At 37.3% G+C, this 27,344-nt stretch overlaps 1 protein-coding gene across 1 annotated transcript; it reads left to right on the top strand.

Annotated features, from left to right (window-relative positions):
* Positions 1-26,922, top strand: COPZ1 (COPI coat complex subunit zeta 1). Its single transcript, XM_053708278.1, has 9 exons — positions 1-47; positions 8,542-8,610; positions 8,862-8,943; positions 21,002-21,093; positions 21,208-21,263; positions 22,606-22,683; positions 25,033-25,084; positions 25,891-25,929; positions 26,293-26,922. The coding sequence occupies exons 1-9, from the start codon at positions 30-32 to the stop codon at positions 26,338-26,340; spliced, it is 534 nt and encodes a 177-aa protein (XP_053564253.1). The 5' UTR covers positions 1-29; the 3' UTR covers positions 26,341-26,922.
* Positions 26,923-27,344: the final 422 nt, after the last annotated feature.

The following is a 27,344-nucleotide window of genomic DNA, read 5'->3' as shown; positions in this document are numbered from 1 at the left end:
ATTGCTCCACGTCGGCAAGAGAGAAGAAGATGGACGCTGTTCTGCAGGTGAGAGAGGTGGATGGTTAACGATCTGGTGCTTTATGGTGTATGCGTGAGTGATTCGTTGTGTAGTAGTATGTACTGTGTTGTGGCTTTTGTATGGGGATGGACTATAAGTACTTGGCACTGGAGTTAGTGACCAGATCTTTGGCTCACAGTACCTTGACAATATTGTTATTAAATTACCATGCCCCCTTATAAACTTACATCTTGTATTGAATATTTATTCCTTTTAAACTAATAAATATCGTGGGTTGAGATTTATTCAGTATTGTTAGCTCATGAATCGTGTTAACATAGAATTGTCACGATCATAGATAGGAATAAGAGGCATATTCTAATGAATTAGTAACATTGCAGTTGCTGATGTTTTATATTATTCCATTAATACTCTTACATATGGCTTAATTAAATACATTCTACCGATGTTCCCTGATTTTCACTCAATAAAAGAACAAGATGTTATTTTTTAAGAAATGTATTCTTATTAGGGTTTATCTGGGTGTTAATATTATCAGCCTTCAATTGTCAGTTTCAATAATACACTCTAGCCTGTGGTTGTCCACTCTAAGATCTAAGGATCACAGTGTGGCTGCATGAGCTTCTATGCTTGCCAGCTGCTAGGTCACACAATGCCCCCCCCCCCCAAAAAAAAAATAATAATAATAATATATATTCTACCTTAGGGCCCACTCTTGATTCCACATATATATACATTTTTTTTTACAGCTGTGCAGTCATTTTACCCCATGGCTGCTAGCAACATACAAATCCATACATTTACCTCTAGCTGTCATTAACACATGTAAACAGAAGTGATTTTACCCCCTTGACTGCTCCCACTTTTAACTGCTTTGTATTTGTACTATGATCAGGGATAGGAAGTTTTTTTTATATTTAGCAAACACACACGGGCATTTAAAGGTACATTAGACACTAAATAAATGCTAGATAGAATAATGCATTTAAAGAAAACATTAGACTGAGAATAACATGTAGATGTATTTGTTAAAGGTTAACCGGATGTTTAAACATTGACAAAATAAGTGTAAAGTCTATAAAACAAAGGGAGCGCCGCCATCTTGTAACTTAGGTTACCGTCTCTGCTGTGGCCAATTAGACAGTTCTAAATAGGTCACTAGAGTGTGTGTATGTATATAAGTGTTCTGCACTTCAATTTTTAGTAGAAATTGAAAAGCTCACAATTTCAGAATGGAATAACTGGAACAGGGGACAAAATAAATAATTAACGTATATATTGCAGATTTATATACACAATTCATCATTTTATATTACAATCTCAAAGTGTTTAATGTCCCTTTTTAAGTGTTCAGTATTTTTGAGAATATTTGACTGACCGGCCTGCTTAAATAGTGGACTCTCTGGTTGAACACATGTACAATTATTTAAATAGATTCATTAGTTCCCAAAGGCTCAGAAGTGTCTCCCTGTCTTTAATCTGTTTTGTTGAACCTATAGCAAAAGAAATAACAAACTGTGTGTGGTGAAAGGAGTCTATTCTATAATGAATGTCAATGTTTTGGAAAAAGTTTATTTTGAGGGGGTTGTTCTCTCCTTGAACATGGTGTAAGGTGCTGGGGAAGTATCAGAGGATTGTGTGTGTGTGTGTGTGTGTGTGTGTGTGTGTGTGTGTATGATGTCATTTTTAAATCTGCTTAAAATCTTGCAAAATGCCTGTATGGTTCAGACACAGTTATATTCTGTACTGTGGATATAATGTTTGGGATATCTTCCATAAAAAAAGATTCAACTAACAGAAAATATAAGGTACCTGGAGAATACAAGGAGGTATTCAATGGAGAGAAAACAGGGAGCCTTTGAGTCCTGAAATATCGATGGTAAACATTCACAATCTACAGGCAGTTAAAAGCCAGTTAGTAGAGTCTGGTGTCAATTAAAGGGTTACATTAAAGGGACAGTCAAGTAAAAAAAAAAAAACTTTCATGATTTAAATAGGGCATGTAATTCTAAACCAGTGATTTTCAACCTTTTTTTGCTGTGGCACACTTTTTTACATTAAAAAATCCTGCGGCACACCACCATCCGAAAATTTTACAAAATCACACATTGTAGCCTAATACAGAATATATATATATATATATATATATATATATATATATATATATATATATATATATATATATATATATATATATATATATATATATATATTCTAAACAACTTTCCAATTTACTTTTATTACCAATTTTGCTTTGTTCTTTTGGTATTCTTAGTTGAAAGCTAAATCTAGGAGGTATATATGCTAATTTCTTAGACCTTGAAGGCCACCTCCTAATCTGAAAGCATTTTGACAGTTTTTCACCACTAGATGGTGTTAGTTCATGTGTTTCATATAGATAACATTGAGCTCAGGCACATGAAGCTCCTAGGATTGGCTAAAAATGCAAGTCTGTCAAAAGAACTGAAATAAGGGGGGAAGTTTGCAGAGCCATAGATAAAAGGTAACCACAGAGGTAAAAAGTATATTATTATAACTGTGTTGGTTATGCAAAATTGGGGAATGGGTTATAAAGGGATTATCTACGTTTTTAAACAACAAAACTTCTGGTGTTTACTGTCCCTTTTAACTAGTTCTTGCAAGCAGAACCAGATTTGTTTGGATCTCAGATAGCAAGGGGCAGGATCCTGAGCTGCTGTGGAAAGCACACTGCAGTTAGAGGGACAGGCTAGCCAAAATTAAACTTTCATGATTCAGAAAGGGCATGCATTTTTAAACAACTTCCCAATTCACTTTAATCATCAAATTTGCTTTGTTCTTTTGGTATTCTTATTTGAAAGCTAATCCTAGGTAGGCTCATATGCTATTGCTAATTTTTAAGCCCTTGAAGGCCGTCTGTTATCTCAATGCATTTGAGAGTTTTTCTCAGATAGAGGGTGTTAGTTCATGTCTGCTCACGCCCGGGGAGTTACTTATGCAAGAATACTGATTGGCTAAAATACAAGTCTGTCAAAAGAGCTTAAATTAGGCGGCAGTCTGCAGAGGCATTAGATACAAGTTAATCACAGAGGTAAAAAGTAACCGTGTTGGTTATGCAAAACTAGGGAATGAGTACTAAAGGGATTATCTTTCTTTTTTTAACAGTACAATTCTGGAGTACACTGTTCTTTTAATTGTTGTACTAAGTAGTTATGGCTGCAAGAAAGCTGCTTTCTTTAAAGGGACATTAAACACCTCTTAATTACTAGACATTTCTGTTGTGTTTCTAAGAATAACATCAGTAAAATGGTTTTGATTTGCAGTTATCTGATAAAGTCAATTAGGGATAGATATGTTGCATAGTTAGCATTAAAGGATTACTTTCTGTTATAATTTTTAAGCTAAACAACTTACATATTAAAGTTAATAAACATTAATTAAAACTTACTGACCTATATTTTCTCCAAAACAAAGTTTCATAACGTTCTAAAAGTTATATCTTTTATTCGCCGATGATGTCACGTTATCCTGCCCACTATTTTCAGCACTGAGTGTTCAAAATACTTAAACCAATAACTTTGTGTTTAAAGCGCCATTTTGAAACCTAGGTATTGTAAACGAATTGGTACAGCGCAAAGGATACCCACGGAGTGGGTTTGGAAAACAATTAAATTTGCAGACAAGATTTCTGCTATACGGTAGAGATATGTTAATGAAATGCTATTGATAAAAAGCGTATTTGGGGTAGTTAGTAACAGGCATAGAAAATATTTACTTACAGTGGCCCTTTAAGAAGCCACCAGGGTGCATTTCTATTTCTGAGAATTAGACACTGACCATTTTCAGAGCTCAATAACATGAAAAGGAGACAAAATACACAAAATTATATTGCAAAGTTGTTTCATTACTCATAACTAAAATTATTATATATAAATCTTAAGGTGTTTACTGTCGCTCTAACTTCACTATACTATTATTTATGTGTTTGTTTTCAAAAAGGGTGACCGGTTAAACCATTTGAGTTTTGACAGTTAAATAAAATACTGGTCAAAAGTTTTTAATCGTAAACCACACACACACACACACACACACACAATATTTTAGTGTCATGTATAGGTTTGCTTTTGTGCACCTGATGAAATTCTTACAAAATTATGCATATTTTATTGGTCTTTGACTGATTACTTTTAAAATGTACACAAATTGCCTACATCGGAACAACTGTTCCGATGTAGGCAAATTGAAACCACGCGATCGTGCACACGATCGCAAGATTTCAATTATTGGATAGCGTCTGGGGGGGGCGTCCCTACAACCCTATGAACGCCCCCAAGACAGCGATCAAGTCCTGACAGCACAGAAGGCTTCAGGACAGCCGTTAGCTATGACGTTCTATTCCGTCATAACGGCTTTAAAGCCCAGTCTAATTATGACGGAATAGAACGGCATAACGACTTTAAAAGGTTAAAAGATCTCACACACACACACACACTTGGGCTTTTCTCTAGCTTAGCTCACTAGTGTCATAAGGCAACATGCTAGGGTTCTCAGCAAATGCGCACGCAAGCTCTGTGCTAAAATTAGTTAACAAGTGATAACTTTTAATAGAATATTGCAGAAATGTTTTTATATTCTGTAGACTACCCCCATATTTTACTTTTTTTTTTTGAGACTTGCATTTTAGCCAATCGGTGCTGACTCCTAGGTAAGTCAACGGGCGTGAGCACAATAAGAAATTAGCATATAAGCATTAGCCTACCTATGTTTAGTTTTCAAATAAGAATACCAAGAGAACAAAGCAAAATTGTTGATAAAAGTTAATTGGAAAGTTGTTTAAAATTACATTTCCTATCTAAATCATGAAAGTTTATTTTTGACTAGACTGTCCCTTTAATGAGTATTACTGTCAGTCAATGAGCATTTGCAAGATGTACCCAAATAATACAGCTGCTTGTTTTTTTTTTTTTGTTTTTTTTTTTTTTTTTCTCTTTTTAATCAACTAAAATCAGCATTTGGTAAAATACAAGTTAAGAAAATCATACATTTATATGAAACTTTGGAGTTGTTTAGTATATGGAAGGACTCAGTCACACAACTTTTCTGGAGATAATAAATGATGCCGAAATCTGTGTATTATAAATAAACAAAAACTTTTAAGAGATCAAAGTCAAATGTGGCTCCATGGTTTATGGCATTTGTCACATTTTGTTTTAGATAATTACTGCTGAAGAAATCTACCCAAACTGTTTAGGGTTGTCCACTTGTTGCCTTTGGATTTAATATTGTTTGAGCTTTGCACTGCATGTTTTACATGTACATCTCCAGTTAAAAAATTCTGGTAAATAATTTAGAGCAGTGCTTGACAAATCTGTTTAAAATTTAAGGGCCAGTAAGAATATTTAGGAGCCTGACATATTTTTAGGAGCCAGACAGTGGGATTTGTATATAGATATATGGAGAATAACTAAAAAAAATTAGGAGCCAGTGGCTCCCAGGCTCCTGGGTTTGTCGAGCCCTGTTATAGAGCACTGTTGTCATTTAAGACATTAGCTGGTACAAATCTAAGCATTTTTGAGCTTGGGTATTCTCTCCTATGTGCAGTCCCCACTACTTTATTTATTAAGCAGGACCTGAAAAACACTGGGTTTGTATCATAATCAATTATTGACACGTCCTTCATGTCCACATGTAAGTTCTTCATAAAATCAGTATGGTTGTTGGCAGCATTGTTTCCTGTGCTGTCCTTGCACCACTTTCCCTTTTTATTTTTTTGTATTTATTTTTAAATACTTGTTACTTAACCCTTGCCAGAGAGAGTGATTGCATAGTCCGTTTCATGCATCTTCATGTGTGCCCTAACTAACATTTTTTTTCTCACTTGGGCTCTTTTTATAACTTGCCCTTCTCATTTTTAAACTGAAATACATATATTGTGGGAAGTTTGAGGAAAGACTGAAGTTCATAAAGATTGTTCATCACTGTGGCATTTACCAAAAAGAAACAGATTGCGGAATGGCATTGTAAAAGGACATTGCTGCAAAAGTCAGCTTGGACAGGTGGATAATAGATATTTGTTTCAGCGAGGTGCATCCAGTACGCACTTGAAACCAGGGGCTGTTAAAGGGTATTTTCATGTCAGTCATGCAGAAATAATGGAGAAATGTCCATTAGCTTAGAGCTGCATATGTCGCACAGTTCTGTTTTTTTTTTTTTTTTATTGATTTGAATGAAAATTGATTGTTTTAATAACTATTGTTGGAGTTTATCAAATAACTACAATACTCTGTGTAACAGGGCTCAACAAATCTGCAGGAACCATGGTCGTTATTTTTTATTTTTATTTATAAACAGTTGGTACATAATGATACATTATAAAAATAGGTAAAGCAAAATAGTTACAAAATATAACGTTTATTCTAATAATGAAAAACCTAATCCAATCCATTGTTTGTGTACTTGTATGAACTAAATATCCAACCTGTTACTTATGGTTATGTGATTACAAGAAACATTCTGTCAGATTGCTCCCAAACTTGGTGTACATTTGTCAAGCCCTGCTCTTTGAGAAACTACTATAGGAAATATCTTCATGTTAAGAACATAGGTTGCAGTATTACATGTAATTCTATGGATTTTCACTTATTTTAATATATTGGCATTAACGTGTTTTTTTACTTTATGAAGTGAAATATTAGCTTTAATTGCAAATGTATCTGTAGCTTAAATGTACTGAAAGATGTATTCCCGATGACGTTGGCCTATGGCGCTGAGCTGTGCACTACTGAGAATCAGCGTTTGAGGTGAAGTTCTGTTATACACTCAGGCTGTGAGTATGTGGAAGTCAGTGCATCACAGAACTTTGTCTCGAGGGCTTTAGTGTTCCACAAATCGTAGCAGGCTGGCTACTTATCTCACAATGCAAACACTAAAAAAGTGATGTCATTTACTACATTATTGCTTTTTATATATGCACATAATATGTCAGCATTTAAAGGGACACCAAACCTTGTGAGATGTATTAATTTATCAGCAACTGGCCTCAGTAGAAAAGTTTGAACAGACTTTTAAAACCGTTACAGCATGACTACACCCATTACTTTATAGAAAATAAAACGTTAGTTATTTCTTCAATATTTAAAGGATATGAAACCCAAAATTTTTTTTATGATTTAGACAAAGTATACAATTTTAAACACTTTTTAACATTTTATTTTTTATCAAATTTGCTCCTTTCTCTTGCTATCCTTTGTTATAGGAGTAGCAATGTACTACTGTGAGCTACCCGAACACATTGGATGAGCCAATACATCCACCAATCAGCAAATTGATCCCACTGGTGCATTGCTACTCCTGAGCCTACCTAGATATTCTTTTCAGCAAAGGATACTAAGTGAACCAAGCAAATTAGATAACAGATGTAAATTGGAAAGCTGTTTAAAAGTGTGTGCTCTTTCTGAATAATTAACATTTTTAAAAAAAAATCATGTAGTGAAGTGATTGTTACTTTAGTTGCTGAATTGTAAAAGATGTGCATACAAAATAAGTTTTTATTAAAAGCATTTAAGAAGAATTAAAATGTGATCAATTTTATTTCACCTCTTGCACTCCTGCTTTGTTTGTTAAATTGATATTAAATGCTTAAAGGGACACTGTACCCAATTTTTTTCTTTCATGATTCAGATAGAGCATGCAATTTTAAGCATCTTTCTAATTTACTCCTATTGTCAAATTTTCTTTATTCTCTTGGTATCTTCATTTGAAAAGCAAGAATTTAAGTTTAGATGCCGGCCCATTTTTGGTGAACAACCTGGGTTGTCCTTGCTGATTGGACAGCACCAATAAACAAGTGCTGTCCATGGTTCTGAACTACAAATTGGCTGCCTCCTTAGCTTAGATTTCTTCTTTTTCAAATAAAGAAAGCAAGAGAACGAAGAAAAATTTATAATAGGAGTAAATTAGAAAGTTGCTTAAAATTGCTTGCTCTATATGAATCGCAAAAGAAAAAATTTGGGTTCAGTGTCCCTTTAATACATATTATGCACACACCCTAATTGTGAGTGCTGCCATTTTGCACTCCATTTATTGTTTAATGTCCTTAAATTCCTTTTTTTTCTGTGTGTTTTGTGTATGCTAATATAGGGTAAAATTATGTAACTGATGATTTGTTACTGTTCTTGGTGCACAAAATTAGTGTGCGGATATTCAGAATTGTAGGATTGTGCAAAGAATTAATGTATGAATAGGTGCACTGCAGAGCAGACGCACTTTGTCTCTTTCTTGTGGAATACATGCAGAAAAAGACTGTTTTTATTGGACATTGAGCTTCAGTAATACACTACTGGGACCTAGCTGAACACATGTTGTGGGCTAATGAAAAGATGCATTTGTTTGTAGCCACCAGTCACAAGCTAGTTCCCATTAGTAGAATGTATTGCACACTCTATAGGAAGCATGTTTCATGTTCCTTTAACAGAACTTCCCCCGGTTGGGAGACAAGTGAATGGTAGATGAATGACTTTATTTTTTAACTTCTTGTGGCAGGACCCCTCTCTGTATACAGTGAAAGCTGTCTTAATCTTAGACAACGATGGAGAGAGACTGTTAGCCAAGGTGAGCGCTAAAGAAATCTCTTGCAGTGATAGGTGAGACATTTATTGTGAGGTAAAGGTCACTTAAACTAGATGTTTGTTCTTTATTGCTGTTTCTCTTTTTTACAGTGGCACAGAGGTGGGTTGGCTTTATATATCCGGGTATTTAGTTCTCATTGCCCGACAAAGCTATGGTAGTGCCTCTTGTGATAATCTGTATTCAGAATTAGCGTGCAAAAATAGCTCTTAAACGTGTGTTAATTTAACCCACAGTACTATGATGAGACCTATCCCACGGTGAAGGAACAGAAGGCATTTGAGAAGAACATCTTCAATAAAACTCATCGAACAGACAGTAAGTGTAGAAGGCAATAAAAATTGTTTTAAAGAAAGAAGTTGCTTACAGGCCAATCTTGGATCTCAAAACTCTGAAAGTTCTAAGTTTTTAAAATGGAGATGTTTCACACTATATTACTTTTAGTGCAGGAGGGTCAATTTATGTCTACCATAGACTGGAAAGATGTCGATTTGCATATCCCTAATCACAGAGATCATACAAAATTTATCAGATTTGCCTTTCTCTTTTTCTCTTTTCTTTTTGTTTGTATTGAGGTTATAACACGCCATACAAGCAATATACCACAATAAATGTCAGGTACAGTACAACAGGAAATATCCAACATAAATATTAAAAAACAGTTCTCATATACATCAATATTTGGATAGCATGCCTGTCAAAGTATAAACCTTCTTAGTTATTTAGGAGGCCACTCTTGGACCTCATACAGATAGATAATGATTTTAAGATTAGAAGCTATTCTGATTTAAAGGAGACCGCTCAAAGGGCGTACAAGCAATGTACCACGATAAAGTACAGTACAACAGTGAATGTTTAGAAATATCTAACATAGATATTAGAAGACAGTTCTCATACATAACATTTGGATAGTGTGCCCATCAAAGTTCAAACCTTCTTGGGAACTCAGGAGGCCACTTTTGGACCTCATACAGATGGATAATTAATTTAAAAATAAAAGGTATACTGATTTCAAAGGAAACCGCTCATGGGTCTCATATGTCAAACCTAATTTTTTGAAAAGCTAGTAAGTGCTGATAGTATGTATGGTAGTATTAAGGGGTTGTATAGAAAAAAAAATCCTCATTTTATGACCTAGTAATATGCTACTAGAATGATCCTGTGGGGAACTCAAAACACATTCCCGGACTTATTTCCTAGTTTCAAAATCTAGCTATGTCTTTAGAAGGAAGCATAGGTAGTATTTATACTCTCCACATATAAGTTTCACCATCACTAAAGTTTAAAGCAAAAAAAGGATTGCTTATATATTGGCTGCTACTCTCAGAAATAAAATCTATAGTTGTTCAGTAGGTAAACTATAGATCCAATTCATATCCTAGTAGTTTATTTAAGTAGATCATGCTGTCTCGGCCGCAGACAGCACAGAATGGAGAGAGAAGAAAGAGAAAAATTAATAATCTGAGAGAGAGGCTTGCTATAGTATTGTAGGTAAAAAAAGTATTACTCTACAAAGTAGAATACAAACTTCTACAATAAACAGTTACTTATGCTTACTTTCACTATCATCTGCAGTATAAAAAAAAGCTCAACAATAGTCCATAGAGCCCCTTATGTACCAGTAATCCAGTCTTTCATATGAAGAGTAATACAAGACCATCATATAGGTACAGAGCAGGTATAACAGGGTTCAGATAAGGTGGGAATATGGTGGTTAAATTTGTAGGCCAGTGGCGTCAGGGCTCAGTCATTGAGGTTTTGGGTAACGGGGTATCCGCTTTGTGGTCGACTATGATTAGAGTGGATAGAATCTCACGTGGCTCCTTAGGAATACTTAAGGGTTCTGGTGCCGCATCTCTGTCGCTAGCCATAATTGAAGGTGTAGCCTTCAAGCTTAGGGCCCCATCGTCAGTCACCGAACCTCCCCCATCACATACAGAGAAGATCTGTAGTTTGAGATATCTCGCTGCAGCAGCGCTACTGGTGAAAGTGGCCCACAAGGTCTTGCAATGTGATAAGCCAGCAGGTCCCTGATTTTCTTGTATAATACTGTCCTCCATCCCCACAGGTTACTAGAGCAAGTGGAAGCAGCCAATTTTTATGATAAGTTGGGAACTTTCTTTCTGTAGTGACAACAAGAGAGCACTACTATGTAACGACAGACGCTGTCTGCTGGGGGTTATTTAGTAGGCTGCAGCCTAATGTAATTTCCGGAGGACTGAAGCTACAAACGATGTTTAAGATGGTAACATTAATCAGTAAGGCTTATTCTGCTATGTGGTATAAGGTAATAGTCAGTACCCGATGGGGCAGTTTAAAAGTATATTTGAAGCAGATTAGTTCTTTTGCTCCGTTGCAGCAAGCAATCTTGCGACCTGTCATGGTTGCTGCCCGGAAGTCCCCCCCCCCAGATTTGCCTTTCTTAACAGGCATTACCAATTTTCCCAACTGGTCTTCTCAAAGCTTCTGCGAGCTCTTTTGTCCGTAGTGATAGCTCAGGGCTTGGCAGTAGCTCCTTACCTAGACTATATTATGTGCTGCGTCTTTCAGATGGCTGAGATACATAAAAACACAGTTTCCTCAGTTCCGCCGTTCTCAATGGTTGGAAAATCAACCATCTGAAAATCTCTCTACTGCCACATACCAGAGTTCTCTTTCTGGGCTTCATCATAAACTCTGTAAAACTAATACTATCTTGCTCACAGATGCTTGCAGACTCAAATTGCAGATACCCTATGCTCTTCTCAGTCAAACCCTTATTCCTACACTGCTTCAATGTGTGGAAGTGGTTGATGGCACCTTCAGATGTCGTTCCATTTGCCTGATTCCACTTACATTCTTTGCAGCTCCAAATGTTGCAACAGTGGAATGGAGATTTCAACCGTCTCAAAAGACTTATTTAGACTTCAAGGCAAGACATTCCCTATCTTGGTGACAGACTTACCAGTTTTGATATAAGAAGCCTCTTTCCTCAATCTGAATTGGGTAGTGTTTGCCACGGATACTAGCCTGCTGATTTGGGACTCTGTCTGGAGTTCTCAAAGTTCATGGAGTTTGGTCTCTTTGGGGGTCGAGGTTTCAGATCAACATTTTAGAGCTTTAAGGCTGTCTTGAGTTTGGACCCTAATAAGACTGGAGTCTTTTCTGAGGTTTCAGTTAGACATTGTTAAAGTAGTGGCTTACATCAATCACCAAGGTGGTACTCAAAGTGCCTTTGCAAGGAAAGTAGTTCTGACTTGGGCAGACTGCCATCATTGCATCATTTCAGCTATTCACATTCCAGGTGCAGACAATTGGGAAGTGGATTTCCTTAGTAGTTAGTACCTTCACCCCAGTGAAGGTCAGACCTAGACCTTATGTGTTCTCGCTTGAGGTACAAGCTACCCCAGTATTTTGCAAGATCTTTAGATGCACTAGTGTTTTCCTGGTCATGAAATCTTATTTACATCTTTCCTCGTTTTGCTATGGAGGATAATAGCCAGGACAAAACATCAAAGGGCATTTTATATGCATTTGCATGGCCTCTCAGGACTTGGTACGCAGATCTGGTATAATTGTCCTCAAGCCAACAATCTTCCGATCATTGTCCCTTCTTCCATCAACATCTCAAATCTCTAAATTTGATGGCATGGCGATTGAACATCCTGATTTTTCAGATATAGTGAGACACTTTGATTCAGGCAAGTAAGCCTGTTACAAGACAAATTTATCACAAAGTCTGAAAAGTTTTTTTTTTTTTTTTTTTTGTTTTCCTGGTGTGAGTCTAAAAATTACTTTTGGAACTCTTTCAGATTTCTCTTATACAGTATATTTATTTTGCATTATGGTCTGGATAAGGGGTTATCAGCCAGTTCCCATTAAAGGCAAAATTTCTGCCCTTTTAGTCTTGTACCACAAGAAGAGTTTTAGACTTCCGTACATTCAAGCCTTTTGTTCAAGATTTGGTCAGGATAAGACCAGTTATCAGGCCTGCTTCCCCCTCTATGGAACCTTTAACTTCGTTTTGAGGTTTTCTTCTACTCGGCTGTTTTGAACCTATGCATAGTCTGGACATTCAACAGTTGTCTTGAAAGTTTCTCTTAGTACTTTTCTATCCAGAAGAGCATGAGTGATCTTGTGATTCTCCTTACTTGAGATTTTTTTTTTTTTTTTTTTAGCAATCCAAGGATTAGGAGAGATGCACAGACAGGCAGCGGGTAAATAAAAAAGTGTCCAATCTTTATTGTAGAAAAGGATAAAAAGCACATCATACGGTCAGAGATAAAAGCAGTACATCCAACAGGTGTGTGAACGTGGAGCTCCACGTCACACACCTGTTGGATGTACTGCTTTTATCTCTGACCGTATGATGTGCTTTTTTATCCTTTTCTACAATAAAGATTGGACACTTTTTTTTAAATTTACCCGCTGCCTGTCTGTGCGTCTCTCCTAATCCTTGGATTGCTGTTTTATTGTTCAGCGTGTATTGCAGACACGCTTGTGTGAGACGCTGACACAGGGCTCAGGAAAGGACTTCCTGCCCACTCTCCATTGCGCTGCGTGGATACTAACGGAGGCGGAGGTAAGACAGACGCTGCACTCCATAAAGGCTCGATACATTGTGTGTATTTCTTCTTCTTTCTTCTTTTTTTCTTCTCTTTCCCCCGCAAGGGACAGAAAATTACTGCAATCACCCTGGCAGCATTCATAAAGCTTTGATTCGCCTAGCGTACCTAGTTGTGGGGAATTCTCTCCCAGAAGGAATTACTACTTATTCTACCAGCGTAGAATTTTTAGAAATAAAAGGGATAGTCTAGTCAAAATTAAACTCCATCACATATACCTTACACTGGCTTTTGGAGCACTAAACTTTATACGTACTAGCTCCCCCCCCCCCCCCCACGCACACACATTCAGAGCCCACATCAGGGTTCAATTTAGGTGAATTATTTTCACCACAAACTCCCTTATTTTACCTATTCTTCCCTTCTGATCCCTCTTCTCCAAAAATATTGTATTATAGAAGAGTGAGTTCCCCAATGGTCAGATCTATTTTGGTTTCTTTAAAACAAAAACATTCAAGTCAATCTGATGTCTTCTATTTATATGACTGACTGAACCTTTCCACCCTAGTTTGACCTTGGGGGCGTAGGTATTCTATTTATTGTATTTGTATGTACTCAAGGGACCTGCGAGTCCTACTCAGTGTTTGACTTTGTTGATCTGTGTGCATTTGCCCATTATTGTACCTTTTTATTCGAAGATAAAAATGTATTAAAAAAAAAAAAAAAATGAAACGTCCATGATTCAGATAATGCATACAATTTTAAGCAACTTTCTAATTTATTCCTATTAAATTTTATTCCTGCTCTTGGTATCTTTATTTGAATGTAAGCTTAGGAGCCAGCCCATTTTTGGTTCTGCAACTGGGTAGCGCTTGCTTGATCGGCGGCTACATTTAGACACCAATCACAAAGCGCTACCCAGGTTCTGAACCAAAAATGGGCTGGCTCCTTATGCTTACATTCCTGCTTTTTCAAATAAAGATTCCAAGAGAACGAAAAATGTATAATGGGAGTAAGTTAGAAAGTAGCTTAACCCCTTAGTGACCACAGCACTTCAAGTTTCTTACCGTTTGTGACCAGGGCTGTTTTTAAATTTCTGCGGTGTTTGTGTTTAGCTGTAATTTTCCTCTTACTCATTTACTGTACCCACACATATTATATACTGTTTTTCTCGCCATTAAATGGACTTTCTAAAGATGCCATAATTTTCATCATATCATAATTTACTATTAAAAAATTACACTTTTTCAAAATCGGTTACACATCTACAACCACCAAATAACACCCATGCTAAATAGGTTCTAAATTTTGTCCTGAGTTTAGAAATACCCAATGTTTACATGTTCTTTGTAAGTTCTAGGGCAATAAATACAAATAGCACTTTTATATATATATACACTATATACACACACCCCGTATGTTCCGGCGTATAAGACGACTTTTTAACTCTTGAAAATCTTCTCAAAAGTCGAGGGTCGTCTTATACGCCGGGTGTCGTTTTAGAAACAGAGGCGGGCACCGGTGCTGTTAGGTCCTATCTACCTTTTATTTTTGTTACTGGCCCTTTATTTGTGGTTGTCCCGTTGCCTTATTTAAGTTCCCTGTTACCAGCATTCCTCACTGGATTAATTTTCCTCCTGCACTTGTGGGAGTGTTACCTATCGCCAATCCGGCTTCTCCATCCTCTCAGCTCCTCCTGCTGCAGCTGTCTTGCAGACTGAAGCGCTTGTCAGAACTTTGCTCCGTCTTCTCAGTGAGACGCCTTCTCTACCTGGCTACGTCATCAGCTGTGGCCGAACACGCTGCTCCTGTTACCTCTCTCAGGAAATTCTCCTCTACAGACGCGGCTTTCTCACGGACCTTGCAACTAATCCTGAATGTATGAATCAACATACGGTGAGCAGGTTGCTATTCATATATATTGCGCATAGTTAAGAGCTGGTTATTGTATTACCTTGGGCTTACCAACATAGCAGTCTAGTTACAACATCGGAAGTATACATTTCATATTACGATACTAGTCAGTGTCCCTTCCCTCATGATACGGTTAATGATATCTATGCCTTGACATTAGGAGGTACTATCCTTACTACTCTGTCACAAACCATTACCTAATCCTGTAAATAAAAATCCTTTCCTGAAAGATAAGAACTAGATAAGGTGTTTCTTGATAGGTGCAATTATTTGGTGTGCTTTCTGCATTCATTGAGGGGGTAAGGGGGTAGTCTTATACGGCGAGTATAGCACAAACCCTATATTTTTAACAGGAAAAGTAGAGGGTCGTCTTATACGCCCAGTCGTCCTATACGCCGGAAAATACGGTATTCCAGAAAGTAAGAATATAATAGCGGTTGCAACCGGGACAAACCAAGTCTGAAAGATCCTAATCGAAGTACCATACTCCCATGAGCCACTAAGACTCCAACCATCGGGAAAAGGTTCTACTGGGTAAAGATCGTATATATTAAAGCGACGGAATCCTGAGAAGGAAATCAGACCCACTTGCTTGAACCGGTATACCTGTAACATTTGGACTAGTGGGCACTACAGACAAGACAAAGATACTCCCTACATGAATAAATCTTACCTCATATGATTGGGGTAACATCTGGTAAGGAGACATCCTTTCAACTATCTATATATCCGAATAGACAAGTTACAGAACTCTAATAAGATTATTGTGTTTGCAAAACAAGACAAGCATTAATATATTAGAACTTTCTCAATTCTGAAGGTGTACTTTATTACCTACTACAGTGTTTACCACATCATTATTAGTGTGCAAATAACTTGTGTAAATAATTGTTTATTTTTATTTTTGTTGCGCTGTACCGCCCAGACATATCCGTTCTCTTTATTTATTATATATATATACCACACACACATGTATGTATGTAGTAGCACTCCAGCTTCAAATAGCTCCGTTGAGCTCTCCTTGCCCTGGGTGCACCTCAGAGTATAGATAAAGCAGCAAAGAGGAAGTCACTCACAGGGTCTTGCAAAAAGATAAAGTATTTATTTTGACGTTTCGGTTGTTACCCCTTTCTCAAAAAACAGCAAAGTGTGAAACAGTATACTCACCCCCCTTAAATACCCCTGCACAGCAAACGATCAGTGTGGTAAGCACCCGGAAGTAAAACCATGTCACATGACACAAGGTCAAGCCCGTTGGCATAGCAACCAGAAGCTCAGTAGTGTAAACCAAGTGAAAGTTAAAAACACCAGCAAAACAGATCGCTAGGAGCAATATACAAATACAAACATGGGTTTACACAAAAATGTTAACAACCAAACAAGCAGTAGTATATTATCATGCAGATAGCATTAATCACCAGGGTGACCGTAATCACACAGCATAAATACACGTAGCCATATACAGCCTCAACCATATCATAAAGTACAGGTAATGAACTACTGGACAATTTGCGGAGGCCAGGTATAGAACTACCAACAGCGGTCTTCTTAAGTCCCCAATGTCATTTCACGCAGGTAGAAGTAGCAAGGCATAGAGGCAAAACACACAAGCCTGGTCGAACCTGCAGTGACAGTCGTTATCACACACTCCATGTCACGGCACATAACCAATGCAGATACTCAAGGGAAGGTATCAGACAGCTTAGCAAAGCAAAAAATAGGACAACTTAAACAAAGTACACTTCAAAAAACATAACTTAAGAAAATACCCAAGAAAACGTAAACACATAGTTAGAGGCGGTCCCTTATATGCTGTACCTTACTTGATTAGATAATGTCCGATAGAACCAAAGGCAGGAACAGTCTTGAAAATAGAGAGGTGGTTCATTAGAGAGTCTTGTCCATATAAACAACAGTGCCAGTCAAGGTGGACATTGAGTTCCCGGGGGGTCATTGTCCCAAGATTGAAAATCGATCTTGACTCTCTTTGTAAAAGAATTTTAGCCCCGTCACCCCCCCCCCTGCTTAGTGGGGGGATGTGGTCGATAATATGTATTTAAGGTCGGTTACCTTGTGTCCTGCTTCCACGAAATGCCGTGCCACTTGCTGATCTGATGTGCCTTTATCCAATGCTACATGAATCACGGACCGGTGGTTGGCCATTCTGGTCCTTAAGTCATCCACCGTTTTTCCTACATAAAACATCCCGCACACACAATGCAGGAGGTATACAATGAATGTTGTGGTACAGGTTACCCTGTCTCTTATCTTAAACATTCTGGTGGAATACGGATGGATGGATGCAGAAGCTACCTGTAGAGAGACCTCCACAGGTGGTGCAACCCAGGCACCTAAAACAAGCTTTCTTAGTTTTAAGCCAGGTGTCATTGCTGTAACAGTTCCTGGGGTCAGTTTTTATTAGCTGATCCCTCAGTGAGGTAGCTCTGCGGTACTCAATTCTGGGTGGGGGCATGCATTTGAAAGGTAAGGTTTTTTTTTTATCAGATTATGAGTCCCCAGTTTTGCTTAAGGGTATCAGCAATCCCTTCTTTATTCTTTGTATAGGTGGTGGTAAACGTGAGTCTATCCTCAGGTGTGGTAGCATTAGTACCAGCAGGCAGGTCCTTTTGTGCTGTGTCCGATACTGCCATTATACTGTTTAAGAGATTGTTGTGGTTGTATCCCCTCCGTCTGAATTTAGTCATCATGTCAACCAGTTGTGCTTCTTTCAGCTCCTCAGTGGTATTATTCCTAGCTACCCTCTTGAATTGGGATAGTGGGAGTGCCTTCTTAAGGCTGGGTGGATGGCAACTGGTTGCATGAAGGAAGGAATTCTTAATATAAATATTAGACAACCCAAAGTATGGATCTAGGCCGATTTTGGTATATTTCATGCCACCATTTCACTCCCAAATGCGATCAAATAAAATAAACGTTCAATTTTTCACTAACTTTAGGTTTCTCACTCAAATTATTTACAGACAGCTTGTGCAATTATGACAAAAATGGTTGTAAATGCTTCTCTGGGGTCCCCTTTGTTCAGATATAGCAGACATATATGGCTTTGGCATTGCTTTTTGGTAATTAGAAGGCCGCTAAATGCTGCTGCTCTCCACACTTGTATTATGCCCAGCAGTGAAGGGGTTAATTAGGTAGCTTGTTAGGGCAATTTTCTGTAGCGTAGCTGCCCCCCTTCCCTCTCCCTCCATCCCATCACCTTCAAAGTAATTTTATTTTAAAGTACTTACAGGACAGTAAACTCAAAATTAAACTTTTAATTATTCAAATTGCAGTTCTTAATGAATTTTCAAATTCACTGCTATTAGCAAATTTGAGACGAGAGGGGCGCCTCGTGTGTGTGTGTGTGTATCGATATGTAAAACCAAATTAAAACATCTAAAAAGCCAAGTGGGTATTCACATTTGGCCTTAGTACACTTATGTACTAGTAGGTGCCGGCTAACCCTCTCCAGATGTACATAGGTCAAAGCAGGAGAAGCCTACTCTTCCGGATGGTACTGTGGAAAGTCAGTTGTAGCAGTATGGACTGCTATATATATGAAGGTGAACCAGTGCTTGTATTATAAAAATTAATTTATTAAAAACAAATATAAAAACAAATTTAAAACGTAAGCAAGCAAAGGTTTTAGATGCAACTCGTTTCTCAACCCCAGCATGGGCTGTTTCATCAGCCATAATGAACCTTCCAAATGACTAGCCATTTAAACTAAAATTTGACCAATGGTAAACAAAGACACACCCCTTATGGGTGTGTATAAAGATACACAGTATTAATTAGTTCATAATAGCAACATATTCACATAATTGTATGCAAAAAATACACAATATACAATACAAATTGATAAGACCCAAATATAGTAATCTAAGTATCATCCTATTATTATAAAACCATATATAGGAATCTATAAGTATCATTCTATTAATATATTGTGCTTTAACAAAGGTGCAACATGGGATGTGAATAAGTAGTTCAAATTATTTGGTGGCACTGAATGTGTATGAACTTTTAACACATACCCATCTCAAGATCTACATGAATGCAGGTTAGTGGAAATATGTTGATGACCAGATTAGGTAATAACAGTGGCGTGCTGCAAACTTTTTTTCACAGCTGAACTAACAACCAGATGGAATAGGCGTCTGGCGTCGGATCATTGTCTGAATACACACCCCTATATGCTGCAATCCCACTCAGTGAGTTGTTCTTAAAGCAGATGACATGATTCGCCCATGAAAGTATTGTTTGAACTACAACGATGCAAATTGATATAAATATATTAGTGACTAGATTTGGTGCTACAAAGCTTTTTCACACTGCTGAACTGACAGCCGAGTGGAAAGGGCGTCTGGCGATATTGCACCAATCAGATCATTGTGTCCGATCTACCCTCTGCTAAACCAATCCTCGAGTGTGTAGCTTCTATCACACTGTCAGTTCAGCAGTGTGAAAAAGCTTTGTAGCACTGAATCTGAGTAGGCTTCTCCTGCTTTGGCCTATCTACATCTGGAGAGGGTTAGCTGGTACACCCTAAGTTACTAGCCGGCACCTACTAGTACATAAGTGTACTAAGGCCAAATGTGAGTACCCACTTGGCTTTTTATATGTTTTAATTTGGTTTTACATATCGATACACACATGAGGCGCCCCTCTTGTCTCCTGTTTTTCATATAGCTCTGGATATATCTGTGAGGAGGAGAGCAGCCGTATTTCTGGTTCATAAAGGTTAGCCGGTACACCTAGAGTTACCAGCCTGCGTCTATTAGTACATATGTGTACTATGGCCTAATGTGAGTACCCATTTGGTATTCTTTCCTGTTTTTCCCTATGTGACATATTGATATACACATGAGGTGCCCCTCTTGTCTCTTTTTATCTATTATCAAATTTGCTTTGTTCTTTGGTATCTTTTGTTGAAGAGGTAGGCTCTTATGAACTCAGGAGCATGCACATGTCCTTAGCACTTTTGTGGCAGCAGTTTTTGCAAAAGTGTGTTACACTGTTACATAGATTGCTGCAATAGAGTGTTAGGCTTAGGAGGCTTACTACACTTTAAAAGGGGAGAGAATTAAAGGGAACAGTATACTGTAACATAGATTTTACTTTAATGTGTTTCAAATTTACTTTTTTTTTTCCAACTGCAGAGTATAAAATGTATAAGAGTTTGCTTTTTAAGTTTTATTTGTTTATATGAAAAAGCAGATTTTGTGTTTTGATGCCACAACCTAACAAAATGAGTTGAGCTTATAGATATAATCAGATCTCATTACTTTATCATATTATGTACATATACATACTTTCTAGGTGGGGGATACCACAGGCTAAATCAACTATTTTAAATGCCAATATAAGGGTAAATGAAACACTTGTAAATAATCTAATACACTCCAGGTAAAGTGGATTATTGGGAACAAATTAAAGGGGAGACCATTTTTGAATAAACTGTCCCTATAAGATACTTTGATAATGGAAGTAAATTGGAAAGGCATTTTTTGTTTTTTCCCTACACCATCTCTGAACGTTTAAATTTGACTACTCTCCCTTCAAATAGTGGATGTTTGGGAAGAAACTGTTCTGTCCTACTGTTGCACAAAGAAAGATTATCAATAATGATCAGCAACATAAAAAAAAGCACAACGCATTTTTTCTTTTACGAGCAGAACAAAAAGAAAACTATCATAACTGAAAGTGGAATAAAATATGACTTGGATACCTATATATGCGCATTGTGTTTTGGAGTATACAGTTTTATCAAATGAAAATCCTAATAGTACAAATTTCACTAATAACTTCTGTGTTTATAATTTAGCACACAATTTGCATGATGTAAGTGTAGACTCGTGGGTTCATATTGACTATTAAATAATGCCCCTCTAATTTCCTCTCTTTACCCTGTGCAGGTGAGATTGCTCTCCTGGAGGGGTTGACAGTGGTCTATAAGAGCAGTATAGATCTGTACTTCTATGTCATCGGAAGCTCACACGAGAATGAGGTAACCTCAGACTATGCGTAGAACTAAAGATTGTTTTATAGATAATTGGTTAGAAGTTTAATCTGTGAGATTAGATGGATATAAGAGGTGCTTTCTTACTTTTTATCCCCCCAGCTTATGTTGATGGCTGTTCTGAATTGTCTCTTTGACTCCTTGAGCCAAATGCTCCGGTAAGTACTATTTTCTCTTCCCTCAGCTCATATAGAGAAATCAGTGCATCTGATTACTTAGTTTTCTCTTTTTAAATATTTATTTCTAGGGTTGTATTTACTTCCTCCAATACCTCTATTTATCATTTGGTTTTTGAACAAATGCAAAATTGACAATGTTGCTATTTTTACATTCTTCAGAAATATGATGAACGACCATGTGACAATTTTTTGTCATTCGTGTGGTTGTAACCTTTTCTCTAAAAGTGGTAAAGCAGGGTGAATAAAAATCAGTTTAAAAAAAATTACAAAAAAATCTGCATACATATTAAAAACACATTTTATAAAGCAATATTTGTATTTTCCTATACCTGTTCACATCCCCTTGAAAAGATCTTGAGTACTATAATCTTATGTCCATTACTTCGTCCTATTAGGGATGGTTATAATAGAGTTTCTGCACGTATCAACCAATCACTGTGCAACATGTAGGAGAATCTGCGTTTTCCATTCCATCATTGTCATAAATACTCATTTAAATATTATTGTTTATTTGTAATGTGCCAAAAGATTCTGCAGCGCAATAGGAGGTACAATAAACCAGAACAGGGACAATTACAAGGCCCTTTTTGAAACATTTCTTAGAAATGGATCATGACCATTTAAGAGACATTAAAGTAATTCAGAAATTAATTAAAAAATATATATTAAAAAACAGTTTTAAAGGTGTATATATATCAACATGGTTTTACAGACCTAGTAACACATCCCCTGAATAGCTTCTGGTAATTATAGACGGGTAAACAAATCACTGTGCAGAATGTAGGAGGGTTAGGGTTCTGCATTATGCTTCTTTAGGGGCACTGGGAAAACTGCAGTAAATGTTTTTCAACCTATACATTTTTTTTACACATAGTACAGAATTATTTTACAGAAGGATAGTCCAGTTTCAAAAGTGACCTGAAAATACCAAATATGGCAACTAAAAGTATACTTACCTCTATAGCAAAGCGGTCCTCTTTGGATGGCAGTGTTTTTTGTTTTTTTTAACTAGCGCGTCACAGGCTCACTGTCTAATCACAGTGAGCCCAATTCAGCTACAATGCTATGCGCTCCTGCGCTAAGTAAAGCTGCTGTCTGCTTTACCTATCGCGTGATTGCACTGCATGTAGTTGAATTATGTAACATGTTGAAAAATGTTTGCTACCCTGTTAAAGGAAAAACAGGTAAAATATGAATGTGCATTTCAAAGTGGTTTCACTATATATAATTTTTTTTAAAAATTACCATGTATATACCTTCTATTTGTGTCTCTTTAATCTAGGTATCCTTGGTCAATAACTTCTTTTTTTCCTTCGTACAGTAAAAATGTAGAAAAACGAACTCTGCTTGAGAATATGGAAGGACTTTTCCTAGCAGTTGATGAGATAATAGATGGCGGGTAAGAGCAAATTTTGAATTAATTTTATAGAGATGCTCTCAAGTGTTCCATTATAAGGATTTAGTATTAAAACAGTGCATTGCTGAGGGGAAGAAAAAGATTGAAAGCTATATATCTTTAACCCCTTGAGCCATTTTGATGTAGGTACTACGTCCTACAGTAATTTGCCCAGCGTGTTGATATAGTACCTGCATCTAGCACAGAGGCGCATGCTGTTGTCCCCTCTGTCCGCTTAGACAGCGGAGACTGAAGCTGGGTGCAGAAGGCATCAGCCTTTATATAGTAAGGGAGAATTAATTGTGCTCTTTTACCATATGAAGGCAGATTACCGATTGTTACAGAGAGTAACACTATGTGTAACGGTCATCATTGGTGCTGAGTGGGAGGGACGGAGGGAGGGGTTCTATGCACTACAGCAAAAATTTGAGGGAGGGATTGGGTCCTACACTATGTCACAAAATCAGCTGGAGGGTGACCCTACACTACAGAACAGAAAAATAAAGTTAAACAAAAAAAAGTTATTTGTTACTGGCAGGCAGACTGTCAGTAACAAATATAGTGGTGGAGGGAGCTGTTGGGGAGGGTTGAGTGATTTGTACAGCAAAAAAAGACGATAACTGCATACTAGCAGACTGTGTCTCTCAGAACCTAAGATGGTGGTGACCAGTGTGTGTGGGGGGGAGCAGTGTTTGGGAGGGATCAGGGGGTGTGGAAGGTGTCAGATGGGAGGCTAATCTCTACGCTACAGCAAATTTCAGAAGTGTAGTGCAAAGCCATACATGTCTATTTCTGAATAAATGGGACCCCAGAGAAGCTTTTACAACCATTTGTCTTATGACTGCAGTAATCAAAACAGAGAAATATGCTTGGTCCTATTAGTTAGAGGTGTGAAGGCTCAGCAGTGAGAGTAATGAATGCACAAATTGTGGTGCATTATGAAACAGTTAGTCAGTCACAGTTCAGTAATGAGGTAACAAAGTTTTCCCTCTTCAGTGTGATAAGTTGATAATGAAATCGGGCACGTACCTCTCAATCCTCTGTGTGTGACATGTGGGGAGCGACGGGAGAAGAAAGAAAGCTGGATGACAATGGTGTCAGGTGCACCTATAGTTAGCGTCCTCTGTCTGGTAGTCAGATTAGCTCCAGAATTGGAGTGCGCGGATGGTACCATGATGAGGCTCCTCCTAGTGATGACGTGTGAGAGTGAAGGCCAAGTAAACGGTAACACTCACAAGCTGTGAAGGGGGTACCTCTGTGAATCGTCACTGCTGGTAGCGAAGACAAGTGCTGAACCGGTTCCAATCCTCAGGGCAAGCTCAGCCATAGACTCGAAGAAAAAGAGGACTGACTGGAACCAATGACCAAGTGGTTTTATTCAAGCTTTGAAAGCGGAGCACAAACAGTGTACAAGGCTTAGTAGTTACAGATCTGGCGCTCTGAGCATGCGCGAAACGCGTCAGTTCTGTAACTACTAAGCCTTGTACACTGTTTGTGCTCCACTTTGAAAGCTTGAATAAAACCACTTGGTCATCGGTTCCAGTCAGTCCTCTTTCCTTTTTTCCTCGAGTTTATGACTGCAGTAGTTTGGGTGCCATAATTTTAATTGTATTTTGTGACCAAATAGTGGCATCAAATATGCCAAAATGGGCCTAGATCGATACCTTTGGTTGTCTACTTTAAAAATATATTTAGTTTTCATAGGTAAATTAAACAGAGCCCTTTTTTTTTTTTTTTTTTTTTTTTTTTTTAACAGTGACCGCAAGAATGCTAAAATTAAGTTTTGTCTTTGAAATTCTTGCTAGTGAAGAGGTTAAACATTTAACATAGCCGCATTTAATGTTTCTTTTTGTTAAGATATGGCAGATGCAGCACTTCCTTCTAAATAGCTTTTGTATGATGGCATCTTAGTGGTTAAAATCCTAGGATGAACATCAGCGTTTCCGACTCAGACAAATGAGGACTGTAAAATTCTTCTGTAATTGTATATAGAAGTGTTAATCTGGAACTTGTACATTCTCCGTCTGCGCTTGTTTTTGTTTGAATTGTGATAGCGCAGCAGTTACCATCATAGAGACTCTGCGAGTGGAACAGATCCTAACAATGTCATTACAATGTAAGTGCTGCAATGTATCCGTGTAATGACATCATTAGGAATACTTCCATCATAGGGCTTCTGTAGATTGAACAGCCGTGCTTTGGATATTAAGAGATAAAAGTATGGTCTTCTTTTAACTCTTTCAGTGCGGAAGCCTTGATATAGGAAACCTTGTCTATAAAAATAAAAGAACAGCTGAAAATTATAAATACATTTATTATATTTTACATACTTTTTTTTTTCTCCCATTACAGAGTCATTTTGGAGAGTGATCCTCAGCAAGTTGTTCATCGTGTGGCACTAAGAGTAAGTATGCAGTTATTTTAGTTTTCTCATGTAGAAATTTATGGTTTATGTGTTTTTATTTTCTGTATCAGAAGCCAGTTATTGCAACTGTTTGCCAAGATATGGGAGAAGTGAAAATTAAATATATTGAATCAAACTGGATATTGCCTCCACTAACACTCCAAAAGATGTCTGGAATTTGTCAGGCCCTTATCAATGTATATAATATATATTTTTTTTATGTTCTTGGCTCATTTTACCCACACTGATTTCACCACTAGATTTGTAATATAAAAAAATTAGACTTTTAAGCTATAAAATAAATATATTATTAGAGGATATTTTGATCTTGGATATTATGGCTGGATGAACTTTGGAATGTGTTTATTGGATGGGCCAGTGCCGAAGTGGTTAAGTGCCATACTACCATATGGTGTTTCTCTCACTAGCATCTGTCCCCTGGGTACTTCTCACGGCTCCCCCTGAATGCCTGCTGAGCAGGCAGATTTATGGCCCCCATTAGCATGCTGTTAACATGTTTGCTGCATTCTCCTAGGGAATTATACCAAGCTACTGGCAGAGCCACCTGCAGTGCTGTGAGTAGATGAGTTTGGGGAGAGGTATCAGAAGCACTGTACTATAGCAGTCATCTGCGGGGTGTCTGTAGAAGTGAGGCCATTGATCTAGTAAAAAAAAAATAGCAAATGGGTCCCGTTTTATGTTTGAACAGGTGGTCTTATAATAAGTATAAGCCCTTAAGCATTTCCTGGAGGATAGGTGAAAAATGTAATTGTATCTATTTTCTGACCATAACGTGTCTTTTTCAGGGTGATGATGTCCCTCTTACCGAGCAAACTGTTTCTCAGGTAAGTGATTATTTCCATCTTATACCAAGTTTATTTATTGCTCTTTAATACAGAGATGCCAAAATTCAGTTCTTGATGCACCAGAATAAATGACCATAGTAACTTAACCTGATCTATTTAACTGTGTTCATTACATTTTGGATTGCTTTAGGCAGTTGAGGTCCTGATTTGTACATCCCCTGTAACTCTTGTGAATCTTAGCATTTTATTATCCCCACGCAAGTCAAATATTCGATTTAACATTTATGTAAGCTAGCTATTTGTCAGCGTCAGTGTCTACTGGAATATATCTCAACTTCACTAATTAATCCAGTGACTTGCAATATTTGTACTAAATGATGTTTATTCATGCTTTATTTCTAGGTGCTGCAGTCTGCAAAAGAACAAATCAAATGGTCACTCCTCCGATAGTTGATGCGAACAGTGCTGGACATGTATCCATGATTCATTCCATCTTGATGGGACCCCCCTCTTGTCCCTCCCACAACCCTTTTCCTCTATGATTACTATAAAGCACTATATGACTTTTTATTCCTTGCGTGTAGCAAGGGGCACAGAGGTTATTGCCTTGTTACCCAGAAAGCCTTTTTTTCAGTCACTTGCCCATAATTTTCCTGTAGTTTTTCGAAACCTCTTAACCCAATTATACCACAATGGTTGCAATAATAGCTAAAAGCTGTACCAAAATCACTATGAACAGAGCCTGTCAGGGAATTGGACACAGTCACCTGACGCCTCATTCTAGTTATTGAGAAATGTCTGTAATCTGCCACTGAGGGGCATACTGAACTACCATATTGAAAGGTGTGTTGTTTAAGGCAAAAGCATGTCATAGAGGAACAAGCGTACAGTATACGTTTTATAAGGGGAAGAAGTGAAAGATTATGTAGTGGACCAATTTGATGTACACAAGTTTTATACTTGGGCTAAAGAGCTGTACAAATGTATACAGATTCAGATTATTATTATTAAATAACATACTAAACAAAAAAAGCAACCGTGTTTTGTTTTCCCTTTAGTGTTATATAATGTAAACTATTCAGTATGTGTGTGATATATAGATATATCTTTTTAATCTATGTCTGAATGTTTTAATAGGAAAATTTAACAACTCTCTTTTGTGAACAACTTGTACTTTGTTCCATATTCCCTTGAGAGGCCAAAAAACTAAATCTTTAACCTAAGGTTTCAAAATGCTGCAACACTGTATGAACCAGTTGTTGATTTGCAGGTTACAAAATGTGCTTTTTGGCTTCTAGGATATGTTGAAGAACAATTTTCACACAAAAGCTTTAGAAGGAATGCAAAAACTAAAATCTTTTGTTTTTACATGTGTAAGATTTCTGTAAGAATGATAAAATCAATACGCATTGTCTAAAGAATCACACCCAGAGCAAAACGTGATAGAGTGCACT

This window comes from Bombina bombina, chromosome 3 (assembly GCF_027579735.1).
Source record: "Bombina bombina isolate aBomBom1 chromosome 3, aBomBom1.pri, whole genome shotgun sequence".
Taxonomy (NCBI): Eukaryota; Metazoa; Chordata; class Amphibia; order Anura; family Bombinatoridae; genus Bombina; species Bombina bombina.
Note: the sequence above shows the minus strand (reverse complement) of the source record. Positions and strands in the feature narration are given on the sequence as shown.

Coding starts and splice junctions, on each gene's coding strand:
- COPZ1 (XM_053708278.1), top strand. Junction 21,264..22,605: donor TCCTTGAGCCAAATGCTCCG/GTAAGTACTATT, acceptor TCCTTCGTACAG/TAAAAATGTAGAAAAACGAA. Junction 25,930..26,292: donor CCGAGCAAACTGTTTCTCAG/GTAAGTGATTAT, acceptor CTTTATTTCTAG/GTGCTGCAGTCTGCAAAAGA.